At 45.5% G+C, this 25,456-nt stretch overlaps 1 protein-coding gene across 1 annotated transcript in view; it reads right to left on the bottom strand.

The window, feature by feature from the left end:
* LOC120915484 (5-hydroxytryptamine receptor 3A-like) overlaps positions 1-25,456 on the bottom strand; it is a 43,087-nt gene that overhangs the window by 3,163 nt on the left and 14,468 nt on the right. Inside the window, exons 5-8 of the mRNA XM_040326035.1 lie at positions 16,974-17,143; positions 14,564-14,715; positions 3,356-3,560; positions 1,494-1,721 (exon numbers count right to left, since the gene is read on the bottom strand). Of these exons, the coding sequence (XP_040181969.1) occupies positions 1,494-1,721; positions 3,356-3,560; positions 14,564-14,715; positions 16,974-17,143 (755 nt within the window). The remainder of the gene's footprint in view (positions 1-1,493; positions 1,722-3,355; positions 3,561-14,563; positions 14,716-16,973; positions 17,144-25,456) is intronic.

Below are 25,456 nucleotides of genomic sequence, written 5' to 3'. Positions count from 1 at the left end.
AATGCACCGATTACTGCGTATATCACTAGCAGGGAATAGGGTTAACACTAGGGGCGATCATGGGGTTAAGTGTGTTCCCTAGGTATGTTCTAACTGTGAGGGGATGGGACTGACTAGAGGAGGAGCCAGATCGCTGCTACTACTTAGTAGGAACAGACGATCTGTCTCTCCTCATCTGTCAGAACAGATGGGAACAAATCCCCATTATGGTTCTCGCGCCCGCGGGTGGCTGGTGGCGATCGTACCCACGAGCCACGCAAATTGCCCCCCCCCACTGTGCAGCAGGCACGGGCCTGCTATGGCTCTTAAATGAGCCGCCGTTCATATACAGCGATTCTCGCAGGAGAGCCAACCTGTCGCCGTATATGTATGTGAGCCAGTCTGGAATTGGTTAAACAACAATCATGATCATCATTTTCCGTGGGGCAACTCCACATTTGATGTTTACCCCCTGTATAATCACAATGACAAAAATCACATTTTTTATTAACCAGATCACCAATAATCCCACTCTTGCCCTTAACCAGCCTTCACTATATAATGGTCTTTGCAGCCATCCCTTGGACTGACAAAACAAGGACTGCAAACAATCTAAACAAAAAACAACAGACCGGGGAAGCATATGACCTAGTAGTGCAAAGATAAAATGACACATAATGCACTCACATGCTCCCATAATGACACCAAGCTCATCCTACAATTGTGAGGATTGATCTTCAGAGCCCCTGTTTGTAACCAACCCAGCTAAAGGCTCCTCTCCCCATGTCTGTGTGTTAGAAAGAAAGAGAGGAGCAGGGAGCTGGCCGCAATAGCAGCTTGTGTATGAAAGCCGCCGGCATTATGGAGGACTGGCAATCATTTAGTAGAGTACGGCCAAGGAGGCTGTACGGGTTGCCATAGGTTCGAGGTCATGGTCCACATCAGACGGCACTGTGGGCCATGGGTTGAGCATGCCTGCTCTAAAGGAACATTAATCAGTTATCACCAAGCTGTCACTCCATTAATGATGGGTAACTACTAAGAGTGGTTTCCAATCATGTTGACCACTGTTTCACCTTATTATCCACACTGCTTCTATATTTGGCAAGCAGTGTAAGTTTTAAGGCCATGAAGGGAAACATTCACTTCAATGCACACTTTAACAGAAGTCTGCTTAGCTGAAAGAGTGAAAGCAAAGCCCATTATAAGCTACAAGTTTCTCAAATCAGAGCTTACAAAGGGCTATGGTCTGCCTATTTCACAGTGCTGACTGGCCCAGAATAGAGTGGGTGTAAGTCTCATGGTCCCCCATACCCAGAAGTACTGGGTATTTCCATTGATTCCCAGCATTAAATGAAGTGGCAGGAAAATTAAGGAAAGGTAAATATATGCTGCAGGGGGTATGAAGCAAACCCATTTCTTTGTTTTTGTATTTTTCAATTAAGAGCTGGAGGAGGGACTTTTTGGTTAAAAAGTGCTCATATATTTTAATTACCCTTGCCTTAAAGCCTTACCGGTGCTTTTCCCTGTTTGTTCAGTTGATGATGAACTGTCTTCCTCAGGTGTAGTAAACTGTATCCATTCTTTCAAGCAAACCAGGGGAGCCACTACTACCAAGATAAATTTCTTCAGCCACTTAGGAACCTCTGGGTGTAGGCTCTCCTTGTGGATTATTCGAACTAGCAGTATGCTTTCCATCAAGCTGACAACAAGCATTATCATGCACAGCACAAAGTACACACCTATGCAAATGAAAAAAAAAATTAAATCATTAAAGCTCATGACTGTAATATACCGTATATTAATTTTGTCACTCGGGGAAAAAAATCCTGAACCCCACACTAATCCCCCCCCCCCCGGGCCGGTCAGCTTAATACTCTGGATCAAAATATTGCTATATTAACCTTCAGTAATAATAACTGAGAATATTATTAGTTGCAAGAAAATATGGACATTTTTTTTCCCATTATTGTTTTTTCCCCAACTTAACTTAGGCAGTGCTTAGTCACTTTTACTGTAAGGCCTTGTACACACGGGCAAACATGTCCGATGAAAATGGTCCGCCGGACCGTTTTCAGCGGACATGCCCGCCCGGAGATTTCTGTATGATGGCTGTACACACCATCATACAGAAATCCGCGCGTACACGATACGCGGTGACGAGGCCACGCCGTCGCCGCGACGATGACGCGGCGACGTGCGCGGCCCTGGAAGTTCAATGCTTCCACGCATGCGTCAAAGTCATTCGACGCATGCGAGGGATGGCGGCCGCTCGGACATGTATGGTAAGTCTGTACAGACGACCGAACATGTCCGACGGACAGGATTCCAGCGGGCATGTTTCTAAACATGTTTAGAAACATTTATCCGCTCGAAAATGGTCTGGCAGACAAATGTACGCTGGAAACCTGTCCGCTCGGCCGTACACACGACCGAACATGTCTGCTGAAACTGGTCCGCGGACCAGTTTCAGCAGACATGTTCGTTAGTGTGTACGGGGCCTAAGGAACTGTTTCCTAAACTAAAGATACAGGGGCAGATCCACAAAAGAATTACGCCGGCGTATCTATTGATACGTCGGCGTAATTTAAAATTTCCTGCGTCGTATCTTTGTTTTGTATCTACAAAACAAGATACGACGGCATCTGGGATCGATCCGACAGGCGTACGTCTTAGTACGCCGTCGGATCTTAGATGCAATTTTTCGGCGGACGCTAGGTGGCGTTTCCGTCGAATTCGAATTCCACGTTGAGTATGTAAATTAGCTAGTTACGGCGATCCACGAACGTACGTCCGGCGCATTTTTTTACGTCGTTTGCGTATGGCTTTTTCCGCCGTATAGTTAAAGCTACTGTTATGAGGCGTACTCAATGTTAAGTATGGCCGTCGTTCCCGCCTCGCATTTTGAATTTTTTACGTTGTTTGCGTAAGTCGTTCGCGAGTAGGGATTTGAGTAGAATGACGTCACCGTCATGAGCATTGGCTTGTTCCGGGTTAATTTCGAGCATGCGCACTGGGATACCCCCACGGATGGCGCATGCGCAGTTAAAAAAAAACATTGTTTACGTCGGGTCACGACGTATTTACATAAAACACGCCCCCATCACAGAGATTTGAATGCCGCGCCATTACGCCGCCAAAGATACACTACGCCGCTGTAACTTACGGCGCGGATTCTTTGTGGATTTGAAAAAAAAAAGTACGTTACGGCGGCGTAGTGTATCTTAGATACGCTACGCCCGGTGGATAAATGTGCCGCTGTACGTGGATCTGCCCCAAAATATTTTCTATTCCACATGCAATTGAATTAAAAAGAAAAAAAAAAAAAAAAGGTAATTTTCAATAGTAATATGTAAGAAATTGTAGTTACACCTACCTATAACCGGCATCCCAGTTGCTGGCAATTGTTCTGCAACGACGATAAGGAAAACTGAGTAGCCTAGAAGTAGAGTAACCTTGAAAGAAACTCTCTCCCCACCCTCAGGAGGAAGGTAAAATCCAACAATATCCATGATCATGAGCAACATACTTGGAAAAATCAGATTAACAATGTAGAACAGAGGCCTCCTTCTGATAATAATCTGTTAAAAAATCAGAGTATATATGGATATTAAAATCACGTGTTTGATGATGGATTACTTGCAAGGCCTTTCAATATTAACTAAAGCTCAACTCCAGGTAGATATTAACCAGCACTATTTAATGCATTTATGTATTAAAAACAAAGTTACAAGCTAGTTAATCAGGGTATGATCCTCCTGGCTGTAAGATCGGGTTGGATTTGACAACGCGTTTTGCGGGCAAACCCACTTCATCAGGGCCTCGGAAATCCTCAAAATACTGTATGGTATTGTCACCAGCTTAAAGCGGGGTTTCCATTTTGTTTTTCAATTTTTTAAAATATGTCCTTTCATCTTGCTTTCTTTCAATCTCTATAGTATCACTTACTGTGTTTAAAAGGCCCGCCGTTCCACCGAGTTCTATGAAATGAAAACGTTATGAAAACGTTATATTTCTTTATCTTCATCGTTCCTGAGATTTCCCATTTTGCTTGTGTGCAATGTGAAGCCTACAAGCGATTCCTTCCGGGTATAGTGTGGATGGCGCTTTCTGACGAGGCACCCGTCCCGCCCCTATCTCACACATGCGCAAGACTGCTGCAGCCTTGGCAACCCATCAACAACAAGCCAGGACGATCAAACAGCAGTCCAGTACCGGTTCGTGACCGCCATCGGAGCAAGAGGTGAGCCCTGTCACGGACCGCAGAATAGTTAGCAGCCTGTATGTATTCTGCCATTTCTCCCGAGCGGCCGACAATGTCAGCCTATTAGTAAGGCAGGGGGCGGGATGGCTACAGATCGTGACAGAGAGCAAGAGCTGCCAAACTTACACTTGTTATTATGAAGAGTCTCTCGCTCTCTGTCACGATCTGCAGCTGTCCCGCCCCCTGCCTTGCTAATAGGCTGACATTGTCTAGTAATAATGTGATTCTTGTACAGGGGAGGCACAGGGGAGATGCACAGCTGAATGACTCATCATTTCCCAGGAGCATTAGCGCTGTTAGGAGCCGAGGTGGGTGACGTCAGGATCCTAGGTGGATAGGAAGGCAGATTTCGTGGACCGCATAGCAACAGGCATTTCAAGGTGGGTACAATTTATTTTTATTTTTTTTATTCTTTAGGTGTAATCTACAGTTTAAAGCAAAATTGTTTTTTTTTGATGGAACCTCCACTTTAATGGTAATTGAGCCTGTGGAGCCCGTGGGGATTATCACCAGCCAACCCCAATGGGATATCCACATATATGAATTAACTAAATTTGATTAGGACTTTGATGGTCGCTGCTAACATGTACCTAAAAGATCTTTTGAAACAAGAGGCGCATGCGCGGGGACTCCAAGATGGCCGCCGGCGTCTAAAGCTCCGCTCCACCGCGGCCAGCAATCACTCACCGGAGCTGTCTGAGCGCCCCATCGGCTACATCACCGGGTCCCTTCGGTAGCGGACACTCGCTGGTCTCCGCGGATGTCATCGCCGACCGCCAGGACGACCGGGACGGCCCGGATGGCGGAATCTCCTGGCCCCCTCAGCTATGCCAAGATGGCGGCGCCGCGGGGCCTACATGAGGCGGACCAGCCTGGGGCCTCGATTGCGGATCAGGACCAGCCCCACCCGCAATCGCCAGGTACAGACTTCCCTCCCCTGGCTGTAGCAGCGTCCCCTGCCTCCACAGAATCCCTGCTGGGCAGGATGGGAGACGGATTCCCCACCACTCCCATGATGGATCCACACACAGGGATGCTGCTGTCTGTTTCCTCAGTGTGTGAGGCACAGGAGGAAACCCCTGTCCCCACGGATTTCCCATCCATGATGGCAGCCTTCTCACAAATGCTGTCAAAAAGCTTGGCTTTAAATGCAGCACAGATCACCTCATCCATACATGCGGATATGATGCACTTGGGGATGAGAATAGACACTATGGAACAAAAGGCAGATCAGGCGGTGGCACGGATTAACCAGAATTCTGACAGGTTGCAGGAGGTTCAGGACCAATTGGAGATGGCGTTTTCTAAGATCGACGATTTGGAGAACCGTTCGAGACGCTATAACTTTAGGGTACGGGGGGTCCCGGAGTCAGACAAGGAGGTGCACCTGGCGATTAAAACACTCATTAAAAGCCTCATTCCGGATATTGCGGAGCACCGTCTGGAGCTGGATAGAGCTCACAGGGCATTGCAAGCCCCCCGATCGGATGGACTCCCCAGGGACATTATAGTGAAACCGCACTTCTATGCAGTAAAAGAGGAGGTGATGAAAAGGGCTAGGCGCGCGGACAATCTCACTTTAAATGGTCACAAAATTCAAATCTTCGCGGACCTGTCTCCCTACACAGTACAGAAGAGGCGAGCTCTCAAGCCACTGCTGCAGGTCCTTATGGGACGAGAAATAACTTACAGGTGGTCCTTCCCGCTCCGTGTGAACTTTTCATACAGAAACAAAAGTTTTGGCTTCTCATCATTTCCAGAAGGAGAGCGCCTGCTAACCCAGCTGGGTCTGATCACCCTGGAACATCAGACCCCACAAAACAGTCGGGGGGCTCCCGGTTCCACGAAGAGGCCTCCGCCGGCAAGTCCGCTGCAGCAAACCTGGCTGACACAGAACCATAAGCGTTCCAAAGAGAACTGTCAAACATGAGAGCTGTTCCCCGAGGTCAGCTTAAACCGACGGCGACTCCGGCCTCTGGAGACATACCCCGTCCGGGACAGGATGGGGTTCCTCTGTCTCCCCCTGGTGAATCAGTCTTTGCCTCACTGAAAACGGATGGTACCCTTTAATGGCCCGGAGGCATTAATGCGGCCTTGTAAAACTAGTTGAAAACTTTTTCTTTTCCCTTTTTGCATTAATGACTTTTTTTTTTGTTCGTAGTTTTTAAGGCTATTAAGCTCCAAATCTCTTTTTTGGACTTGGGGTACCTGACTGGGACTAATTGGGGGAGGGGGGGAGGAGGTCTAGGATCACCGGTGCTCACGGGGGAACAGCACTCTTTACTCAGTTAAACTTGGTTCCTGTTTCTTTTTTGTTTTTTATATACACTTGTTGGCATGTACTTCAGCCATTCCTGGGAGAGGGGTGGGCGTTTGGAGGTAGTTCACAGTGGTTGGGGAGGGGGAAGGGGGGCGCTAATTTTGGATTGTTTTATGCCTAGCGTTCATATTACACATGAGAGGGATTTACCGGTTCCCCAGGAGGGGGGTAGGGGGGGCCGGCTAGGGAGGCTCAGGTTCTTTTTCCTAAACTCTCCCCTGTTTATATTTTTCTAACTGGTTTAGGGGCTCTGTAGGGCCTTTACTTGTCTGGGAGGGGCGTTCAGACTCAGGGTATCATGGGCTCTAGGATAGCCCTCTGCTATGGTTTAAAGGTGAATTGGTCGCGGTGGGCTCAGTGCACCTCCATTGGATCAGGAACACCGCTGGTGTAGCCAGATCCGTATCCGGATTCCCGATCTTAGGGATTTACCGGCTCTCTAGGGCTATTGGGGTGGGGGCAGGCTTGCCCTTTTCACCCCTGGGTGGGGAGGGGTCAGGGGACCCCAAGTTTCATGTTACATACTGGTTGCTCTTTTTGGGCTATAATTTGATATGCTACTGCTATGTAATGACACTGTTTCTTTCCCCCCTTCTCTCTTTTTCATCTCTTTCACTTCTACTCTCTCAGCATCAACAGTGGAGTTCTCCCAGGCTTCGTAATGGGTTCCGGTCCTCCATACCAGTCGACTGGTCACGGGTGCTCAGCAGACGAGTCCTCAACGGCTCATTGGCCCTACGGGATAAAGGTAGGCCAATATTCTCTGGTATAGCTCACACACCTCTGATCCATGGCTGATGCACACTCTCCCCCGCCAACGCTCAAGCTTATCTCCCATAACACGCAGGGCCTAAATTCTCCGGTGAAACGCAGGAAGCTCTTTCAATTATATCACTCTATGCACGCAGATGTACTTCTGCTGCAGGAGACGCATTTCCCATCCTCCTACAGACCTACGTTCCTACACCACCGCTATCCTCAATTTTTTCTCTCCTCAGCAGATAACAAAACTAAGGGGGTGGCCATCTGCTTCGCTAGACACATTAATTTGTCCCTGGTAGAATCGATAATTGACCCACAGGGACGCTACGTCCTTATCTCAGGACATATAGATGGGGAACTATACACTTTTGTCTCTTACTACACTCCTAATAAGGGACAAAGATTCTTTTTTGAAGCGTTATTACACAAACTGCAACCGCATTTTAGGGGCACGGTGTTTATGGGGGGAGACTCTAACACAGCGTTTGACTTTTCGCTGGATAAGTCAGCCAACGGCACGACGAAACCTAAACGACCCTCCAAACAGAGCAGCAAAATAGCCAAGCTCCTACACACTGCAGGACTTATAGACATCTGGCGGGAGGCCAACCCGCGCACAAAGGACTACACACACTTTTCTGCCCCCCACAACTCCTATGCCAGGATAGACCACATATTCACACAGGCCACGGCAATTCCTTTGCTATGTACCGCAAAAATCGTTGACTCCCCCCTCTCGGACCACTCCATGGTGACTCTGGTTACACGGAGGCCACAGGGCTCTAAGAATCCGCCTCGCTGGCGACTGAGGGAATCGCTTTTAAGCGACCCTATGCATTGCTCGTTATTAGAGGAGGCCATCAGGGAATATTTCCATATTAACGCCACAGGTGAAGTGTCTCCGGCCACGGTTTGGGCTGCGCACAAGACGGTCATCAGGGGAAAAGTGATCCAATTGACCGCTAAACTTAGACGGGAACACAGGGCGGACAATCTTAAACTTACGGAAGACTTCCGTACACTGCAAAAAGCACACAAACGCCAACCTACGCCCGAGACACTGGCACGACTGGACGAAGCCCGCGCGCTTCTTAACCTCTCCCTCACAACGGCAGCGGAGCAGCATCTTCGGTGGTCCAGGGCAAAATTCTACTCCCAAAATGATAGGATGGGGTCTCGTCTGGCCACTAAATTAAGTCCCAAACAGAGGTCTTTGGCCTTCCCTAAAATCCGGGAGCCCACAGGGGACCTGACTCAGAACCCTACTAAGATAATGCACTCCTTTCTGCGTTTTTACTCAGACCTGTACAGCCCAGCTGGGGCGCCTCCCAGCCCGAGGAGGGGGGAATTCCTTGACGGACTCCCATTACCATCTCTTACTAGGGACCACAGGGATATCATGGAAGCCCCTTTTACCCAGGAGGAGGTTATGTCTACTATTAAAGCGCTCAAGCTGGGTTCTTCACCGGGACCGGATGGCTTTTCCACCGGTTACTACAAAAAATTTGGTGAATGCCTAGCACCACACCTGACGCGACTGTTCAACTCTCTCCGGGATGGAGCCCGATTGGATACTGATCTAAACTCCGCCTATATATCGGTCATTCCGAAACCAGATAAAGACCCTAGCGAGGTGTGTAACTATCGGCCGATTTCCCTGATAAACAATGACATTAAGATAATGACAAAAATGTTAGCGAACAGATTGGCCAGCTTCATACCTTCCTATATCCACAAAGATCAGGTGGGCTTCATCCCGGGGAGACAGGGAACGGACCAGATCAGACGGGCTATTGATGTCATCTCCCTCCTTAGAGCACATTGGGATGGGGGTGCGTCACAGGAGGGCTACCTGCTATCTATTGACTTACATAAGGCCTTTGACTCTATTGACTGGGGGTATTTGACGGGGGTACTGGGAAGGTGGGGCTTTGGGCCTAGCTTCCTTAACCTCATTGGATCACTGTATGCGAGCCCCACAGCACAGGTACGGTTAATGGGCAGATATTCGGACTCCTTCCAGATAGGCAGGGGAACTAGACAGGGGTGTCCTCTCTCCCCTCTCCTCTTTGCAATAGCCATTGAGACTCTAGCGGTAGCGTTGAGATCAAATCCTGACATCAAAGGGGTAACATGCGGGCCTAGGGAGCACAAATGTGCACTGTACGCCGATGACCTCTTGCTCTTCGTTACTTCTCCCCTGCTCTCCACCCCAATCATTCTTAAGACATTACGGGAATTCAGTGAGATTTCGGGTCTGCGGGTCAATTTGGGAAAATCCCTGGCTATGAATGTCTCCGTCCCCCCGCTCCTGCTCAAACAGCTCTCCGGGAACTTCATTTTTCCTTGGGCTCCAGCTCAGATTCCATATTTAGGCATCAAACTGACACCGGATTATACTGGCCTTTTTAAGGCGAACTATCCTCATACGATCAGTAAGTGCAGGGGGGACCTCGAGAGATGGGCCAAGTGTGGCTTGTCTTGGCTGGGTAGGGTGAATGCGGTGAAAATGACCCTCTTGCCACGTCTGCTGTATTTGTTCCGTGCCCTCCCGATCCCGGTGAAGAAACAGTTTCTCACTAAATTCCAGGCGGAGGTTGTCCGGTTCATTTGGGGGAAAAAGGGATATAGGTGTCCCTCGAGCGTCCTCTTTCGGTTAAAGACCCACGGTGGTCTAGGGCTTCCTAACTTTTGGGGATATTATCGAGCGGCACAAATGACACAAATTTCGACGACGTTCTTCCGGGGCCCTAAGCCTGACTGGCTTGCGATGGAACGTCAAGCTATCCCTACGCATACCATTGACTATGTGTTGGGGTGCGACTCCAAACGCAGACCAGCCATTTTATCTCCCACGCTCTCCCACTCTGTAGCACTTTATACCAAACTATTCTCCATTGGCACCCTGATATCACCCTTGACACCTCTCTCGCACCTATTTCATAACCCCGACTTTCCACCGGGGATGGATATCAGGGCTTTTAGGTGGTGGACGGATAAAGGCTTGTATAGGATAGGACACTTTCTCTCCCCAGCGGGCCCACTTTCCCTTTTACATTGCAAATCTCAACTCGACATGCCCGACGGTGAAACCTTTAGGTTCTCCCAGATCTCCCACTTTCTCCGCTCTACATGGACGGATAAATCAGTGCCCCCAACTATAACTCCATATGAACACTGGTGTGCGAACTCCAGGGATCAGAGGGGTGGGATATCACTGATATATATAGCACTAATGACCAGAACCGATAAACCCTCGTATGCAAGGGCCTGGGAGGAGGACCTGAACACCACATGGAACACGGAGGTGTGGCTCCGCGCCTCGAAGCAAGCGTATAAAGGTATTCTAAATGTGTGTCTCATAGAAGCTAGTCTTAAACTAATGTTCCGGTGGTACTACGTCCCCGCCAGGCTGGCGAGAATGTTCCCGGGGTCCTCTCCACTGTGCTTTCGGGGATGCGAATTGGAAGGTAATTTAGTACATACCTGGTGGTCCTGCCCCCGCGTTAGATCATTCTGGAAAAGGGTGTTTCGCACCATCGGATCCTTACTGGGGATAGTGGTAACCCCGCAGCCTAATGTGGCCCTGCTGAACCAATGCATCCCAGGCCTTCCTAAACATTCCCGGATTTTGAGCACTTTTATTCTTTTGGGGGCCAAAATGACCGTTGCCAAATCCTGGAAGAAAACCTCAGTTTCCTTCATGATGTTTAAAAGAAAAGTATCCTGGATCATGTCCCAGGAACAAATTGTAGCTAAGCGGGAGGATCAGGTGGATAAATTTAGGTTTATTTGGGAACCCTGGGCTACCTATTGCAAGGTGTCGCTCATCCCTGGGATGCCGCCTGGTAGCGAGTCCACTCCACTCACTGTCTGATTGAGCCTCTCTATCCTTCTCCTCTCTCTCTCTCTACCACGTTTCTCTCTCCCTTACCTCTCTGACACCTCTCTTGGTGGTCTGGACTGCAAACTGGTTCTTTACAATGCTATTTTCGAAGCTCCATTCGATACTGTTTGACCCGGAACGGGCAAGCTTTAGCAAGAGGGCGTTTTGGCGGCTGCAGGTTGGTGGCGGCGTGGGGCCTGGGGCCCCGGCTCTCAGGACGCAGCATGATCCCTAATAGGGGCGTCCGGGGAGCGGGGGGTCGGGGGCGCCACATGGCTTAGCGGGAGTGGCTAGTGCGCCTTTGGAACAGTCACAAGCTTAAATCTCCGTCCACGGCGTGTTTATTGTAGGGGGGCTGAACTGAGAGTTTCTTTGGGTATGGTTAGACGGGAGACTTGCTCTCTGGACTCTATACAGCTGTCTGGAATAGCTAGAGCGTTTTAATTGTTTACATACCACTGTTCTTTTATGACATTGTATTGGAAAATTCTTCAATAAAAACTTTAAATATAAAAAAAAAGATCTTTTGAAAATTAAAGGGAGACCCCAAAAAAAATTGGGGGGGGGGAGAAAGAAAAATCAGATGCACGAGAGGGACCCCAATAGATGTTTTGAACTGAATGGTTCTTCCAAGCGATCGTGTTTCCAAATGTTAACATTAAACACCCAAATGCATGTGTATCCCCGTGTTGACGGCTAGCCAATCAATCGTTGTTTCGGACAATCCAACCCGATTTTGTCCAGGATGATTATAACCTGGACAACTAGCTTGTAAATTTGTTTTTAATTATCATGTTACTCGTTTAATATAACCTATGTGTAATTTTCAATAAAAATGTGTTTTATTTTAAAATATTTGGTTTAATATTCATTTAACCCTGGAGGGTACATGCAAAATCCCACAAATCTCAATGTATTGCCCTCCTCTACACAGAAGCCACCACTGACAGCTCATCCTGGGACAGGACCAGAGCGGCTTCAGAATAGGAAAGTATAGGGATCTTTTCTTTAAAAGGCCCACTTTTGAGATTGCATACAGGCCCACTGATTTTATCCATCCATCCCTTCTCTTCTCTCTTCGGCCTCCCAGTGGGTACTCTTATGTAAGGGTCTCTCTCTCTTTTTCTCTCTCTCTCTCCCTCATACCCTCTTCCCTTTTTTTCTCCCTCCATCCTTCCTTTCTCTTTCTTTCTTTGTCTTCCTTCCTCCTCCTCCATGCCTGCCCATTTGTTTGAATTATACTATGGCTGTTCCTCACCAGGTGGAGCATCTTATTTCTGCTGCTGCTTGTGTTGGTGGGATGTGTACTGCGCCAATCCCTTCTGCCCCTCCTCTACTGTTCATCCCATGTGATTGGCGTAGAACACAATCCAGCCACACAAGCAGCAACAGTAATAAGGTGCTCAGCCTCAGGGTTCTTCCCTAACCCCTGCAAAGTGTGTAAGTGGGGCCTACTGTCTAAATTTTGCCTAAGGCCTCACAAAGCCTTTTTCTATGGACTATTTTTGATGCATTTTTACCTTGTGATATTTACACCGCATTGTGTTTCCCTTTGGAGTCATCTTGTATCTTGGTATCTCTTTATCCAAGTTTGATCTTTCTATATATCTAAAAATTTGTTATAGGAATATGGTGGAAGAATGGAAGTGCCTTTATCCTAAAATCTGTAGATGCTCCTGTAGTTTCATTTGTTGTTTAAGGTTTCCATTTCTATGCTGCAACCGTTGTACATCACTTCCAGCCACTAGGTTTTAACATTTTTATTGATATATAAATAAAGTTTTGTATTTTTTTACATTTCCTGGAGCATATTTGTCCCACAAAATTGAAGGGTATTCATTTTATATATCTAAAAATTAATTAATCCTGATGTACTAATGACCTTTCTCATTTCTTGAGGCCGAAAACACAATACAAATACCCCTCAAATTACCCCTTTTTGGAAAGTAGACAGTCCAATGTATTTAGTAAGAGGCACGGCAAGTTTTCAAAGTTGTAATTTTTTGTCACTTTTTTAAAGAATTTAAAATAATTTTTTTTTTTTTTTAACATTTTTTATTTATTTTTTTACTTACTGTCACTTGTGAAGTACAACATCATCATATAACTAGTGTGACGCTGATCAGGGACATTGACTGGTGCCAGTATGTAAAAAAAAATTCTCAATTTTTACAAGTATCGAGATGGCCGCGGTGTGACGTCAGTACACAGGCTCCGCCCCTAGATGCATGTTGTCAGTGCATTGACTTCTTCACTACTGAAGACCCCTACCGAAGAAGTCCACGCCCTAATGACACGCGTATAGGGGCGGAGCCTGGGTACTGACATCACACCGTGGCAATCTCGATACTGGAATGTTTTCAATGCCTTGCAGCTAGCACAAGCTGATTGTGCCTTATTTGTGAGTTTATTTACCCCTTTTTTTATACGATTAAATTATCTCAAACAGAGAGCACTAGATGTTGCCTTTTTATTGCATATAACATCCAACGTGCGAGACGATTGGGGTTCCACGGAGCCTAAAATAGGTCTTTGCATCCATATGTCTTCATTATGCCCAGAGGGGAAAACTGATTATTATTATTTATTTGCACAATCTTTTTGAGATATTTTTCACACACATATATATATATATATATATATATATATATACATATATATATATATATATATATAAATATATGTGTGTATATATATACTATGAATGCATTTATGGTTTAGATGTTTTGAGTCACTTAGTAGCACAGCACTGTTTTTTGGTATACATGTGATTAAATGTGGTTGATCACAGCGATCACATGGTACCGGCAACAGGCTGGTACGCTGATCATTCATCTGCTGGGTCTTGTGAACACAGATTATACTGCAGCGCAGCCAATGCCGTGATTTGGAAAGGACTTCATATGATGTCCACCTGAAACGACAAAGATCCCGCTCAGCCGTCATTTGACAATAGGCCCAATTAAATGCAAGTGTGTAAGTACCTGAATATTTTTATTTGCCTAGTGCATTTCCCTGTACAACAAAGCACAAAAAACAAACAAACAGTGAACTATGCTGTGGGGCTCATGCATTAAGAGGGGACATACTGAAGGAGAGAACAGAGTGACAGAGAGATGAGCTCATAAAGCTGCTGCCTCTCCTTTTACTGACAAGTCACAGTCCAGGTGACAGACAAGAGCAAAATAAGGTACCTTGCCCTGCTAGACCAGGCTGTGCTGCTTGGCAGAGCTATGTAAATGTGAGAACTAATTGAACACAACAGTTTCATAACACACAACATATTTCATCTGTGTATTTAGCTGTTTGCCTGGAGCTCAGCTTTAAATAATAAAACATACTATATACTTACAAAATAGAGGACTTCTCCATAGTTTAAACCATTGTCTTGTTGCTGTACGTGTTTGGAAATAACATCCCTAACATCCCACTCCCCCTCACTCTTAAGGTTGTCTGGGAAATATGCGTCTCCAATCTTCAAATAGGCAAAATCAATATCCTCAACTAGAAAAGAGAAACACACAATAAATAAATCTACAAATAACACTTTTTGTAATTAAAAAAGTGTGCTACAGTGGGGGAAAATAATTATTTGATCTCCTGTAGATTTTGTAAGTTTGTCCACTTACAAAGAATTGAAAGGTCTATAGTTTTTTTTATCATAGGTGTATTTTAAATGATAGAGACAGAAAATCAGCCAAAAATCTAGAACAAACACATAAAACAAATGCTATAAATTAAAGGGGTTGTAAAGGAAAAAAAAATGTTTCCCTAAATAGCTTCCTTTACCTTAGTGCACTTCACTTACCTTATCCTTTGATTTTGCTTATAAATGTCCTTATTTCTTCTGAGAAATCCTCACTTCCTGTTCTTCTGTCTGTAACTCACCACCGTAATGCGAGGCGTTCTTCCTGGTGTGGAGAAAGCCTCTTGAGGGGCGAGCAGGAGTGTCAGGACGCCCACTAACACACAGCTCCTTTCTCTATCTGCAAAGTAGAGAGTGTCCTGACTTGCCTGCTCGCCCCCTCCCCCCTCAAGAGGCTTTCTCCACACCAGGAAGAAAGCCTTGCATTACTGTGTGGAGTTACAGACAGAAGAACAGGAAGTGAGCATTTCTCAGAAGAAATAAGGACATTTAAAGCAAAATGGAAGGATGAGGTAAGTGAAGGAGGACTGTACTAAGGTAAACTATTTAGGGGAAAAAGAATCCTTTACAACCCCTTTAAGTTACAGTTAAAGCGGAGGTTCACCCTAAAAACATTTTTCTAACATTACATTGTGCTCACTTCCAACATTGACAGTATGCTGATTTTTATTTATTTTTTGCTGTACATACCGTCGTATAGCTATTCCCCCCCCCCCCGGCTTTCGGGTAGTGGCTCCCGCGGGAGTGGGCGTTCCTATGCAGAGGCTAAGTGATTAACGTGATGACAAAAACTTCCCCCCGGCGCATAAGGCGCGTCACCACTTTCCGAAAGAAGGCTTCTTTTCGGAAGCCGGGGGGACGCGCCTTATGTGCCGGGGGGAAGTTTTTGTCATCACGTCAATCACTTAGCCTCTGCATAGGAATGCCCACTCCCGCGGAAGCCACTACCCGGAAGCCGGGGGGAAAATAGCTATACAACGATATGTACAGCAAAATAAAAATCAGCATACTGTCAATGTTGGAAGTGAGCACAATGTAATGTTAGAAATACGTTTTTAGGGTAAACCTCCGCTTTAAGTAAAAATTTGTATTTGATCCCCAAACAAAACATGACATAGTACTTGGTGAAGAAACCTTTGTTGGCAAGCACATAGGTTAGGTGTTTCTTGCAGTTGGTGATCAGGTTTGCACACATCTTAGGAGGGATTTTGGTCCACTCTTCTTTACAGATCTTCTCTAAATCCTTAAAGTGGAGTTCCACCCGTGTTTTAGTTTATCAAATTAACTTTTAATAAACCGACACTTACCTGCCCCACAATCCAGCAATGCGGCCTCCCGGAGGCTCGCTCCTCTCCTCGGCACCGCCATCGTACCTATGGGCACCTGCACATGACAGCTTACGGCAGAGACTACTTTGAAGTTGCACATATATGAGCGGTAAAATCATGGGGTACAATGTGTCATGCAACTGTGCAGTCCCAAGTCGCATGACAAGTCACACAAGTGTGAACAGGGCTTTAATTGTATATGTTATTGTTCCTATTGTAATGTGAATTACGTGTTCGTTTTTGTTTGTTAAAATGATAATGAAAATACCCGAAAATGCATTCGGACGAAAAAAAATGCACATGTCTATTAACCAGTGATTAATGTGTCATAATGACTAATACCAATACTTTAAATACATGTGCTTATACAACCGATAGTAGCCAATACAACTTTTTGTGTATACCAATAAACTTGTGCGCCCTAAAATCCCATTCAACCATTTTCATAACATAAAAAGTCCACTTTTAGAGAAATCTTCTATTACACAAAAGTTTTCTTTTCACCACGTGCCAACTTCATCAAATGTCCAAACCAGTGATCTCCACAAGAATTTTTATATGGACTTTATTATTGTTCAATAACATTTTATTTTATATGTGATTCAGTTCCCATATAAGCGCTGCACCATCTTCTACATTAGTCATTATGGCACATTAGTCACTAATTAATGATACTGCTTCATTTATTTAGTGTTTACGTTTTTGGGCTTTATGCATCAGAATTGTCTCATCACATGTTAGAATTATTGTAAATTTTAGACCACTTAGGACATCGACAACAGACATACTTGTGTAAGCCCAGCTTGCGAATGAGAGGGAGCAGTTCTGGTAATCAAACGGAAAACTGTGGATGTTGAGGATGCAAGCAGAATCTACATGCATTGGTTTGTACTGGGAAACTTTGCCATTGTTGTTTATAGTGACATAACTGATCTCACGGGGCTTTTCCTCATTTAACCTAAAATGAAAAACAAACATATGCGAGTTACTGGATATGTCTGTAGAAAAGCAAGTACATCAATAGTGATTGGATAATCAGTTTGTAAATCAGGTGAATCATCACGGTACATGCATAGAAATTTGCTCTAAAATTCATGAAATAAAATTGTCTGGATTCCTAAATAGCTTGATTGTCTGTAAATCAGGTAGAGCTGCAGGCAAAAATGTTGGCAAACCAAAGTGAGTGAATGTGTAACTCTCCTAATTAGATCATAAGTATACATCAACAAATAATTATACCTTTGCATGATAATTCAATATTCTAAAGGATGTCCATTCTTTACTCATACATTTGTAGCACTACCCCCGTATTTGCTGCTGGTTTCGATTTTGGGTGGCACGTTACCGCTATTCTCGCTGTACAGGGTGAAAGGAGAGTCAAAAGAACTTGAGCCCTGGTTCACACTGGGTACGATTTGGAACGATTTGAGATGCGATTTGACATGTCAAATCGCATCTCAAATCGGCGGCAATTGTCGGCAATGGCACTGTCCTAATCAGCGATCTGCGATTTCAAAAAGTAGTTCCTGTACTACTTTTTGCGATTTCGGGCCGCGATTTACATTAAATTGCGGCCGAAATCGCGGCAAAGTCGCGGCAAAATTGCGGCAAAATCGCAGCCGCAAAATTGCGGTAAAATCACGCATTTTACCGCGATTTTGAATTCGCAGCAGTGTGAACCTAGGCTCAATGTCCACACACAATGTACCTCTTTCTCTTGGGGTTTATTTTGGAGAACTTTAGTAGAAAAGAGGAATAAGGGGTGGAAGGGTAGGTAGGTTCAGGTGCAAAGTAAGGAAACACTCCTGTTTCCAGCAAACAGTTCTCGTCGCCACTCTAGCCAGAGTGGGTATTGCTCACCCAGATAGGTCCCTCTCACTGGCCTAGCAGCCGGGATGGCACACGGAATAAAGTACAGTCTCTGCCACAGATCTTCCTTTCTTGATGAGATATTTTGGTCCAGAATCCTCTGCCACAGAATTCAGCACCCGGATCTCTTTACTGTAGCTTTTTCTCAAAAGAACCTGTGAATGAATTACAGCAGCTTTTCTAACGCTTCATCGCCTCTCCGCAGATACCCGTATCCCAAATTGGTTGAAAGGTCAGGAAATCCTATTGAACACCTATTAGGAGGAGAGGAGATGCACAGCGGAAGCCGCCGTGATTTCAGAAGAGAAGAACACACATGAGACGCTGCCGGATGCCCGCCGCAGCCTGTTTCCCTGCCCAATGTGCCCTGCCGATGTGTGCCCGCCGATCCTCGAGTCTATGTGCGCTCTGATCCCTCAAGCAAAAAAACACCAGCCACCAAATGTAACTAATATAAGTTGGATATTACCATACATAGCAGGCTATCCAATCTCCTTTCTAATGGGCACGGAGGACAAAAAAACGTAAACTGTATGTCATGCCAAAAAAATTGTGTAGCGCTCACCCCCGAAGGAGCCGCAGGTTGATTTTGGGATCGCCCTACTAAGTTACCCTGGCGTTGTCTAGGGGTGTAGTTGTGAGAACAGCGGTAGTGAGCGAAGGTCCAGACAGCCAATAAAGGTTTTTTTCAATGCTTTTTTGTCCAGGCCAACATCAACATAAATTGGAAAGGTCAAGGTTGATGAAGGAAAGAAAGAGAACCTTGCGGTATCAGGCCTGGATATTGGATGGAACAGTCAGTACTGCTCTGTATAGTACCAATTTCTGTAACTCGTCGCCACTCTGCTTGGAGTGGGTAAAGTGCCCCCGGACAGACCCCTATGATAGGCCTGGTAGCCGAAGCATCACTCTGAATTAGCTGGGAGGAACAGGTCTCTCTCACAGACCTGGCTCTAGGGCCTCTGCCACAGGCCAATTTCAATAAAGGACTTAGGTGAATAAAGAGAGCAAATCCTCCCAGTAGACTTTTCCTATATAGGCCCCCGGATGACAGCAATCATACCTGTCAGTGGTCCGGACACCCGATCCCAGATTGGGATTTTCTTAACAGGTCCTGGAACCCAGTGAAGCACCGGGGTCCCCTTTCTCCTCAGGATGAGGACTGCAGCTCCGGCCAGGTGGGCCGTGCCGGCGGGGTCCATGGATGCGCGTACCCTGAAGGTGGGAACCGCACCTGGAAGGGGGACCCCGCGAAGATTTCTTAACACATGACCCCTGTCACAGATATACTCTCCCCCAGCATGCCCCGCAAGGGAAAAACTCCTCCAATTGGCTGCTGGGGAAAACTCGCTCTGCCAGAACCCCTCTGGCGCCAACTGCCGGCCAGGGGTGGTATTGCACCCCTGGACCACAGACTGACCCAGTGGACATTTCTGGAATGACAGAAGTCCCAAAATTTAAACAAACCATGAATGGGAGCAAGGTGACTCTCCCATTCCCCATTTACTTTGGCGTAGTGCCCATGCTGAAAGCAGAGGGGCGCTACATATGTTATTTCTAGTTTTGGATAAAATGGAAAAGAGTCATGCCGTAAAGACGATCAGACATTCCGACAACAAAACGATCGGACATTCTGACGGAATGTTGGCTCAAACTTGTCTTGCATACACACGGTCACACAAATGTTGTCAGAAACTCAGAACGTCAAGAACGCGGTAACGTACAACACTACGACGAGCGTCGGAATTGTGTACACACGATCAGTATTTCCAACAACAAAACTTGTTGTTGGAAAATTTGAGAACCAGCTCTCAAATTTTTGTTGTCGTAAATTCCGACAGCAAATGTCCGATGAAGCCTACACACGGTTGGAATTTTCGACAACAAGCTCCCATCGAACATTTGTTGTTGGAAATTCCGTTCGTGTGTAGGCGGCATAAGAATGCCTATTAACTGCTATTCAGGACTCCATTAGAAAGATTTTCTCTTACTTCTCTCACATTATTATTTATATTTCAAATTATTTTACTAGGGCCAGGTTGGTTCAGAGAAGCCAACTACCATAACAATACTGATAAATAAAAGCATAACGAAGACATGTGGAATTCCAATATATGTGAGAAAGATTATTGCTTAATTTCTAACTACTTAAAAACTGTACAGCAATGAAATCGCAGTCCAACCAGATGAATTAACCTTGTGTGCTCATTATGTCCACACTGGTGAAATATGCCTGCCTGTGGGTGGATGTTTAGAGTCTGAAGAAATTAGAAGTGCTTTTGAAATTCCAATCTGTAAACCAATGATGAACTGAATGTACCCGACTGTTAAGGGTGGGCTTGCTGAACTTTACCCAAGTTTTGATGCCAAATACAGACCACGTTCATGGGCGTAGGAACCGGGGGGGATGGGGGGGACCCATCCCCCCCAGGAAATAATGCGGGGGGACAGGTATAGTAAAATCCCCCCCAGGTTAGGATAGGGAGATCGTCCCCGGTTGTGTCCCCGGATCGCAGGCAGGGGCCGCTGAGTCCAACTGTGGTCACTGCTTTCCCCCCCCCTTCAGTGCCGATCCAGCCCCGACCCCTCCCCTCCCGAGCGGCGCACAGCTGATTTCACACAGACACGCATAGCTGTGCTGGCCGCTCTGCTGAATGAGAGAAAGGAGCAGGAAGGGGGCGGGGCCCAGACTGACACTCGTGTTCAGACTGAGGCCACACTACACCTGACCAGCCTGCAGAGCCAGAGAGACTTGCATGTGATGGAGAGCCAGAACGACACAGTTGAGGTACAGGGGGGAGGAGGAGGTATATTTTACAGAGAGGGGGGAAGTTACAGTTTACAGAGAGGGGGAGGTATAGTATTCAGAGAGGGGGGGGGGTGTTACAGACAGTTTACAGAGAGGGGGGAGGTATAGTAATGGGGAACAGGACTCTTATCTATTCATGTCATGTATTTACTCTGGCACTACCACTCTAACCTGGCACTACCACCTAACCTGGCACTACCACTCTAACCTGGCACTACCACCTAACCTGGCACTACCACTCTAACCTGGCACTACCACTCAACCTGGCACTACCACTCAACCTGGCACTACCATCTAACCTGGCACTACCACTCTAACCTGGCACTACCACTCTAACCTGGCACTACCACCTAACCTGCCACTACTGTATACCACCTAACCTGCCACTACCACCTAACCAGGCACTACTGTATACCACCTAACCTGGCACTACCACCTAACCTGGCACTACCACCTAACCTGCCACTACTGTTTACCACCTAACCTGCCACTACCACCTAACCAGACACTACTGTATACCACCTAACCTGCCACTACCACCTATCCAGGCACTACTGTATACCACCTAACCTGCCACTACCACCTAACCAGGCACTACTGTATACCACCTAACCTGCCACTACCACCTATCCAGGCACTGCTGTATACCACCTAACCTGCCACTACCACCTAACCAGGCACTACTGTATACCACCTAACCTGGCACTACTGTATACCACCTAACCTGGCACTACCACCTAACCTGGCACTACCACCTAACCTGGCACTACTGTATACCACCTAACCTGCCACTACCACCTAACCAGGCACTACTGTATACCACCTAACCTGCCACTACCACCTAACCTGCCACTACCACCTATCCAGGCACTACTGTATACCACCTAACCTGCCACTACCACCTAACCTGCCACTACCACCTATCCAGGCACTACTGTATACCACCTAACCTGCCACTACCACCTAACCTGCCACTACTGTATACCACCTAACCTGCCACTACCACCTAACCTGGCACTACTGTATACCACCTAACCTGCCACTACCACCTAACCTGGCACTACTGTATACCACCTAACCTGCCACTACCACCTAACCTGGCACTACTGTATACCACCTAACCTGCCACTACCACCTATCCAGGCACTGCTGTATACCACCTAACCTGGCACTACCACCTATCCAGGCACTACTGTATACCACCTAACCTGGCACTACCACCTAACTAGGCACTACTGTATACCACCTAACCTGGCACTACTGTATACCACCTAACCTGGCACTACCACCTTACCTGGCACTACCACCTATCCAGGCACTACTGTATACCACCTAACCTGACACTACCACCTAACCTGGCACTACCACCTAACCTGGCACTACTGTATACCACCTAACCAGACACTACCACCTAACAAGGCACTACTGTATACCACCTAACCTGGCACTACCACCTAACCAGGCACTACTGTATACCACCTAACCTGGCACTACCACCTAACCTGGCACTACTGTATACCACCTAACCTGGCACTGCCACCTAACCTGACACTACCACCTAACCAGGCACTACTGTATACAACCTAACCTGGCACTACCACCTAACCTGGCACTACTGTATGCCACCTAACCTGGCACTGCCACCTAGCCTGCCACTACTACCTAACCTGGAACTATTGTCAATCACCTAACCTGCCACTACCAGCTAACCAGTTAATTTTTGCTAATACCATGTGGGTTAATTTTTACTAATGCCATGTGGGTTAATTTTTACTAATGCCATGTGGGTTAATTTTTACTTATGCCATGTGGGTTGATTTTTACTTATGCCATGTGGGTTGATTTTTACTTATGCCATGTGGGTTGATTTTTACTTATGCCATGTGGGTTGATTTTTACTTATGCCATGTGGGTTAATCTTTACTTATGCCATGTGGGTTAATCTTTACTTATGCCATGTGGGTTAATTTTTACTAATGCCGTGTGGCCCATGTGGCCCATGGCATAAGTAACAATTAACCCACATGGCATGTGGGAGTCCGAGTTTACTGAATAAGAATTTACATGGCGAGTAAAAATGCTGTCCCCCCCAGATTTGTAAGGGTTCCTACACCCATGACCACTTTGAAATCAATGGGAGCAAAAACAGTAATAGTAATTATGTAGGCTAATAAGGAAGGAATTGTCAAACAAGTGACATTAGAGGACCGGGCAATGGCCTGAAGGACGTAAATCAAAGCAAAAAAAAAAAATGTTAGCAGGAGTTTGAACTGCTTCCCACCTGGTCTATAGACAAATGACAGTCAGGGGGAAGCTCTCTCGTTCTGGGTAGATATGATATGACGTCCTCCCCAGAACACACCTTACATTGGCCCCAAGGGCCACACTGCAGCACTATCCACTGGGTACAGCCAATGGCAGATTAGTGTAACGGCTCGCTGCCGTTACCATGTGATCATTGTGACCAGTCACAGCAGATCACATGACAATCCTAAACAATGTCTTTGATTCATGCCTTTCATTGTAAAATGTGTGTTGCTCGCTGTGATTGGTCACAGTGATCACATGGTACAGACAGGGCCAATCACAGCCCATCTGTACCATGTGATTAGCTGTGGCCAATCACAGCTATTCACAAAAGTAAACCATGAATGAATGCATTTCATTCAGAAAAATAGTTGCCTATAACCATGAAATTCACAGTTAAAAGCAATTATAGTGTGTAAAAAAATGATGGTAACAATACGCTCTGGTCACAGTATGTAAAAAACTTAAAAATAAATTAATGTAAAAAATGTGTTTTTTTTATATTGCCGGTGATGAACAGCTCGCATCTACTTCTTTCAGGTTGTAAAGAAATTGCCAGGGATTTTCTTCATCTATACCAGACTTTTATCCTTGCTGATGGAGTATAGTATCTAGTATAGCTGTAAACAGGAGAACCCACACAAAAAAACAGAACACTTCTTTTTGTGGAGGGCCCCCCTTTATGCATATGACCATTAAACATGTGCACTGCCAAAAAAATATTTTTTTTTCGTTTATGTTATTTTGTTTTTTTTTTTTTCGGAAATTCGGAAATTCAAAAAAAAAAATTTTTTTTTCGTTTTTGTTTCATTCGTTTTTTTTATTTTTTTGGAAATTCGTAAATTCGGATTTTTTTTTTTCGTTTTATTCGTTTTTTCGTAAATTCGTAAATTCGTAAATTCGGGAAATTCGAAAATTTTCGGATTTCCAAAAAACAAAAAAAACGGAAAAAACAAAATTTCAGAAAAAAAACAAAAAACAAAAAGGATGAAACTAAATTGTAAATTCGAAAAATAAAAAATTTGAATATTCGAAACTTCGAAAATGAAAAATTTGAAAATGAAAAATTCAAAAATTCGAATATTCGAAAATGAAAAATTTGAAAATGAATATTCGAAAAATAAAAAATGAAAAATTCGAAATTTCGAAAAAAAAATTCTTACAGTGGGTCGACGGACATTGCACATCATGATTTTTTTTTAATAAAGCAAGGGTCTTCCAGATTGTGAAAAGCCCCCATCCACAGAGCCCCCCGGCAAGGTACCCTCTCAGGTATGTGACCTGGCTTAGTATGGATCAGGTTGGGCAGGCACATGCATATTCTCCATTTTATGGCGTGCCAGGCTACATGCCTGGCATAAAGATATTGTTTGGATTGGGGGGGGGTACTTTTTTTACTTGATTTATGCATTGGGGTTTGCTCTTAAAATCTATATCAGACCTGTCAGGGTCCGTCATGAATTTTTGGAGGAGCCAGGTGTAATTTTTTATTTTTATTTTTACACTAGCCTCATAGCTTTGTTTACAATCATGTGTTAGGTGGAAATCCCTGGCTGACAGCTGAGTGGACCGGGGAGGAACTTTTCACAGGTTAGGATGCCAACGGTAAATAAGGGCAATGATTATGATAATCGCAGTTCTGTACTTGCAGACTTATCACTAAGATTGCAACTTACATCTGTGTCTTGTGAAAATCTCAGCCAATGTTTTAGCCTTTAATTAATGTTGAATTGAACTCTCTCAATCAGCATTAACTATTTGTAATCCTTATGCATTACATACAGGGGTATACAATGTACTATTAACATAAACACACACACCCACATCATAGGTTGAACTGGATGGATTGGTGTATTTTTTCAACCTCACCAACGATGTATCCTATAGCCCTACATACAGCACGTGATTCCAGTTCTTCAGGAACAAATGCCTCTGTATATTACATTTATCATTTATGTATGTAGACTAGGGAAGCAGTAAATCCTTTACCCATTTTTATTTTCTGCTGTCTTTGTACTATTAGGAAAAGATTCCTTCACTTCCTGTCCCAAAAATGAACAATAAGGTAGAGGAAATCTCCTGAACTGAAGTGAATTCCAATTTTAATTGTCCCCATAACAGGTGTCCTTGTTGGTAGAGTTTTGCTTATCTCTTGCTCTAAGGCCGCGTACACACGGTCGGTCAAAACCGATGGAAACGGACTGGAGGACCGTTTCATCGGTCCAAACCGATGGTGTGTGGGCCCCATCGGTCAGTTATCCTTCGGTCCAAAATTTTAGAACTTGC

Source organism: Rana temporaria, chromosome 10 (genome assembly GCF_905171775.1).
Source record: "Rana temporaria chromosome 10, aRanTem1.1, whole genome shotgun sequence".
Classification (NCBI taxonomy): Eukaryota; Metazoa; Chordata; class Amphibia; order Anura; family Ranidae; genus Rana; species Rana temporaria.
This window is presented reverse-complemented; position numbering and strand designations above follow the sequence as displayed.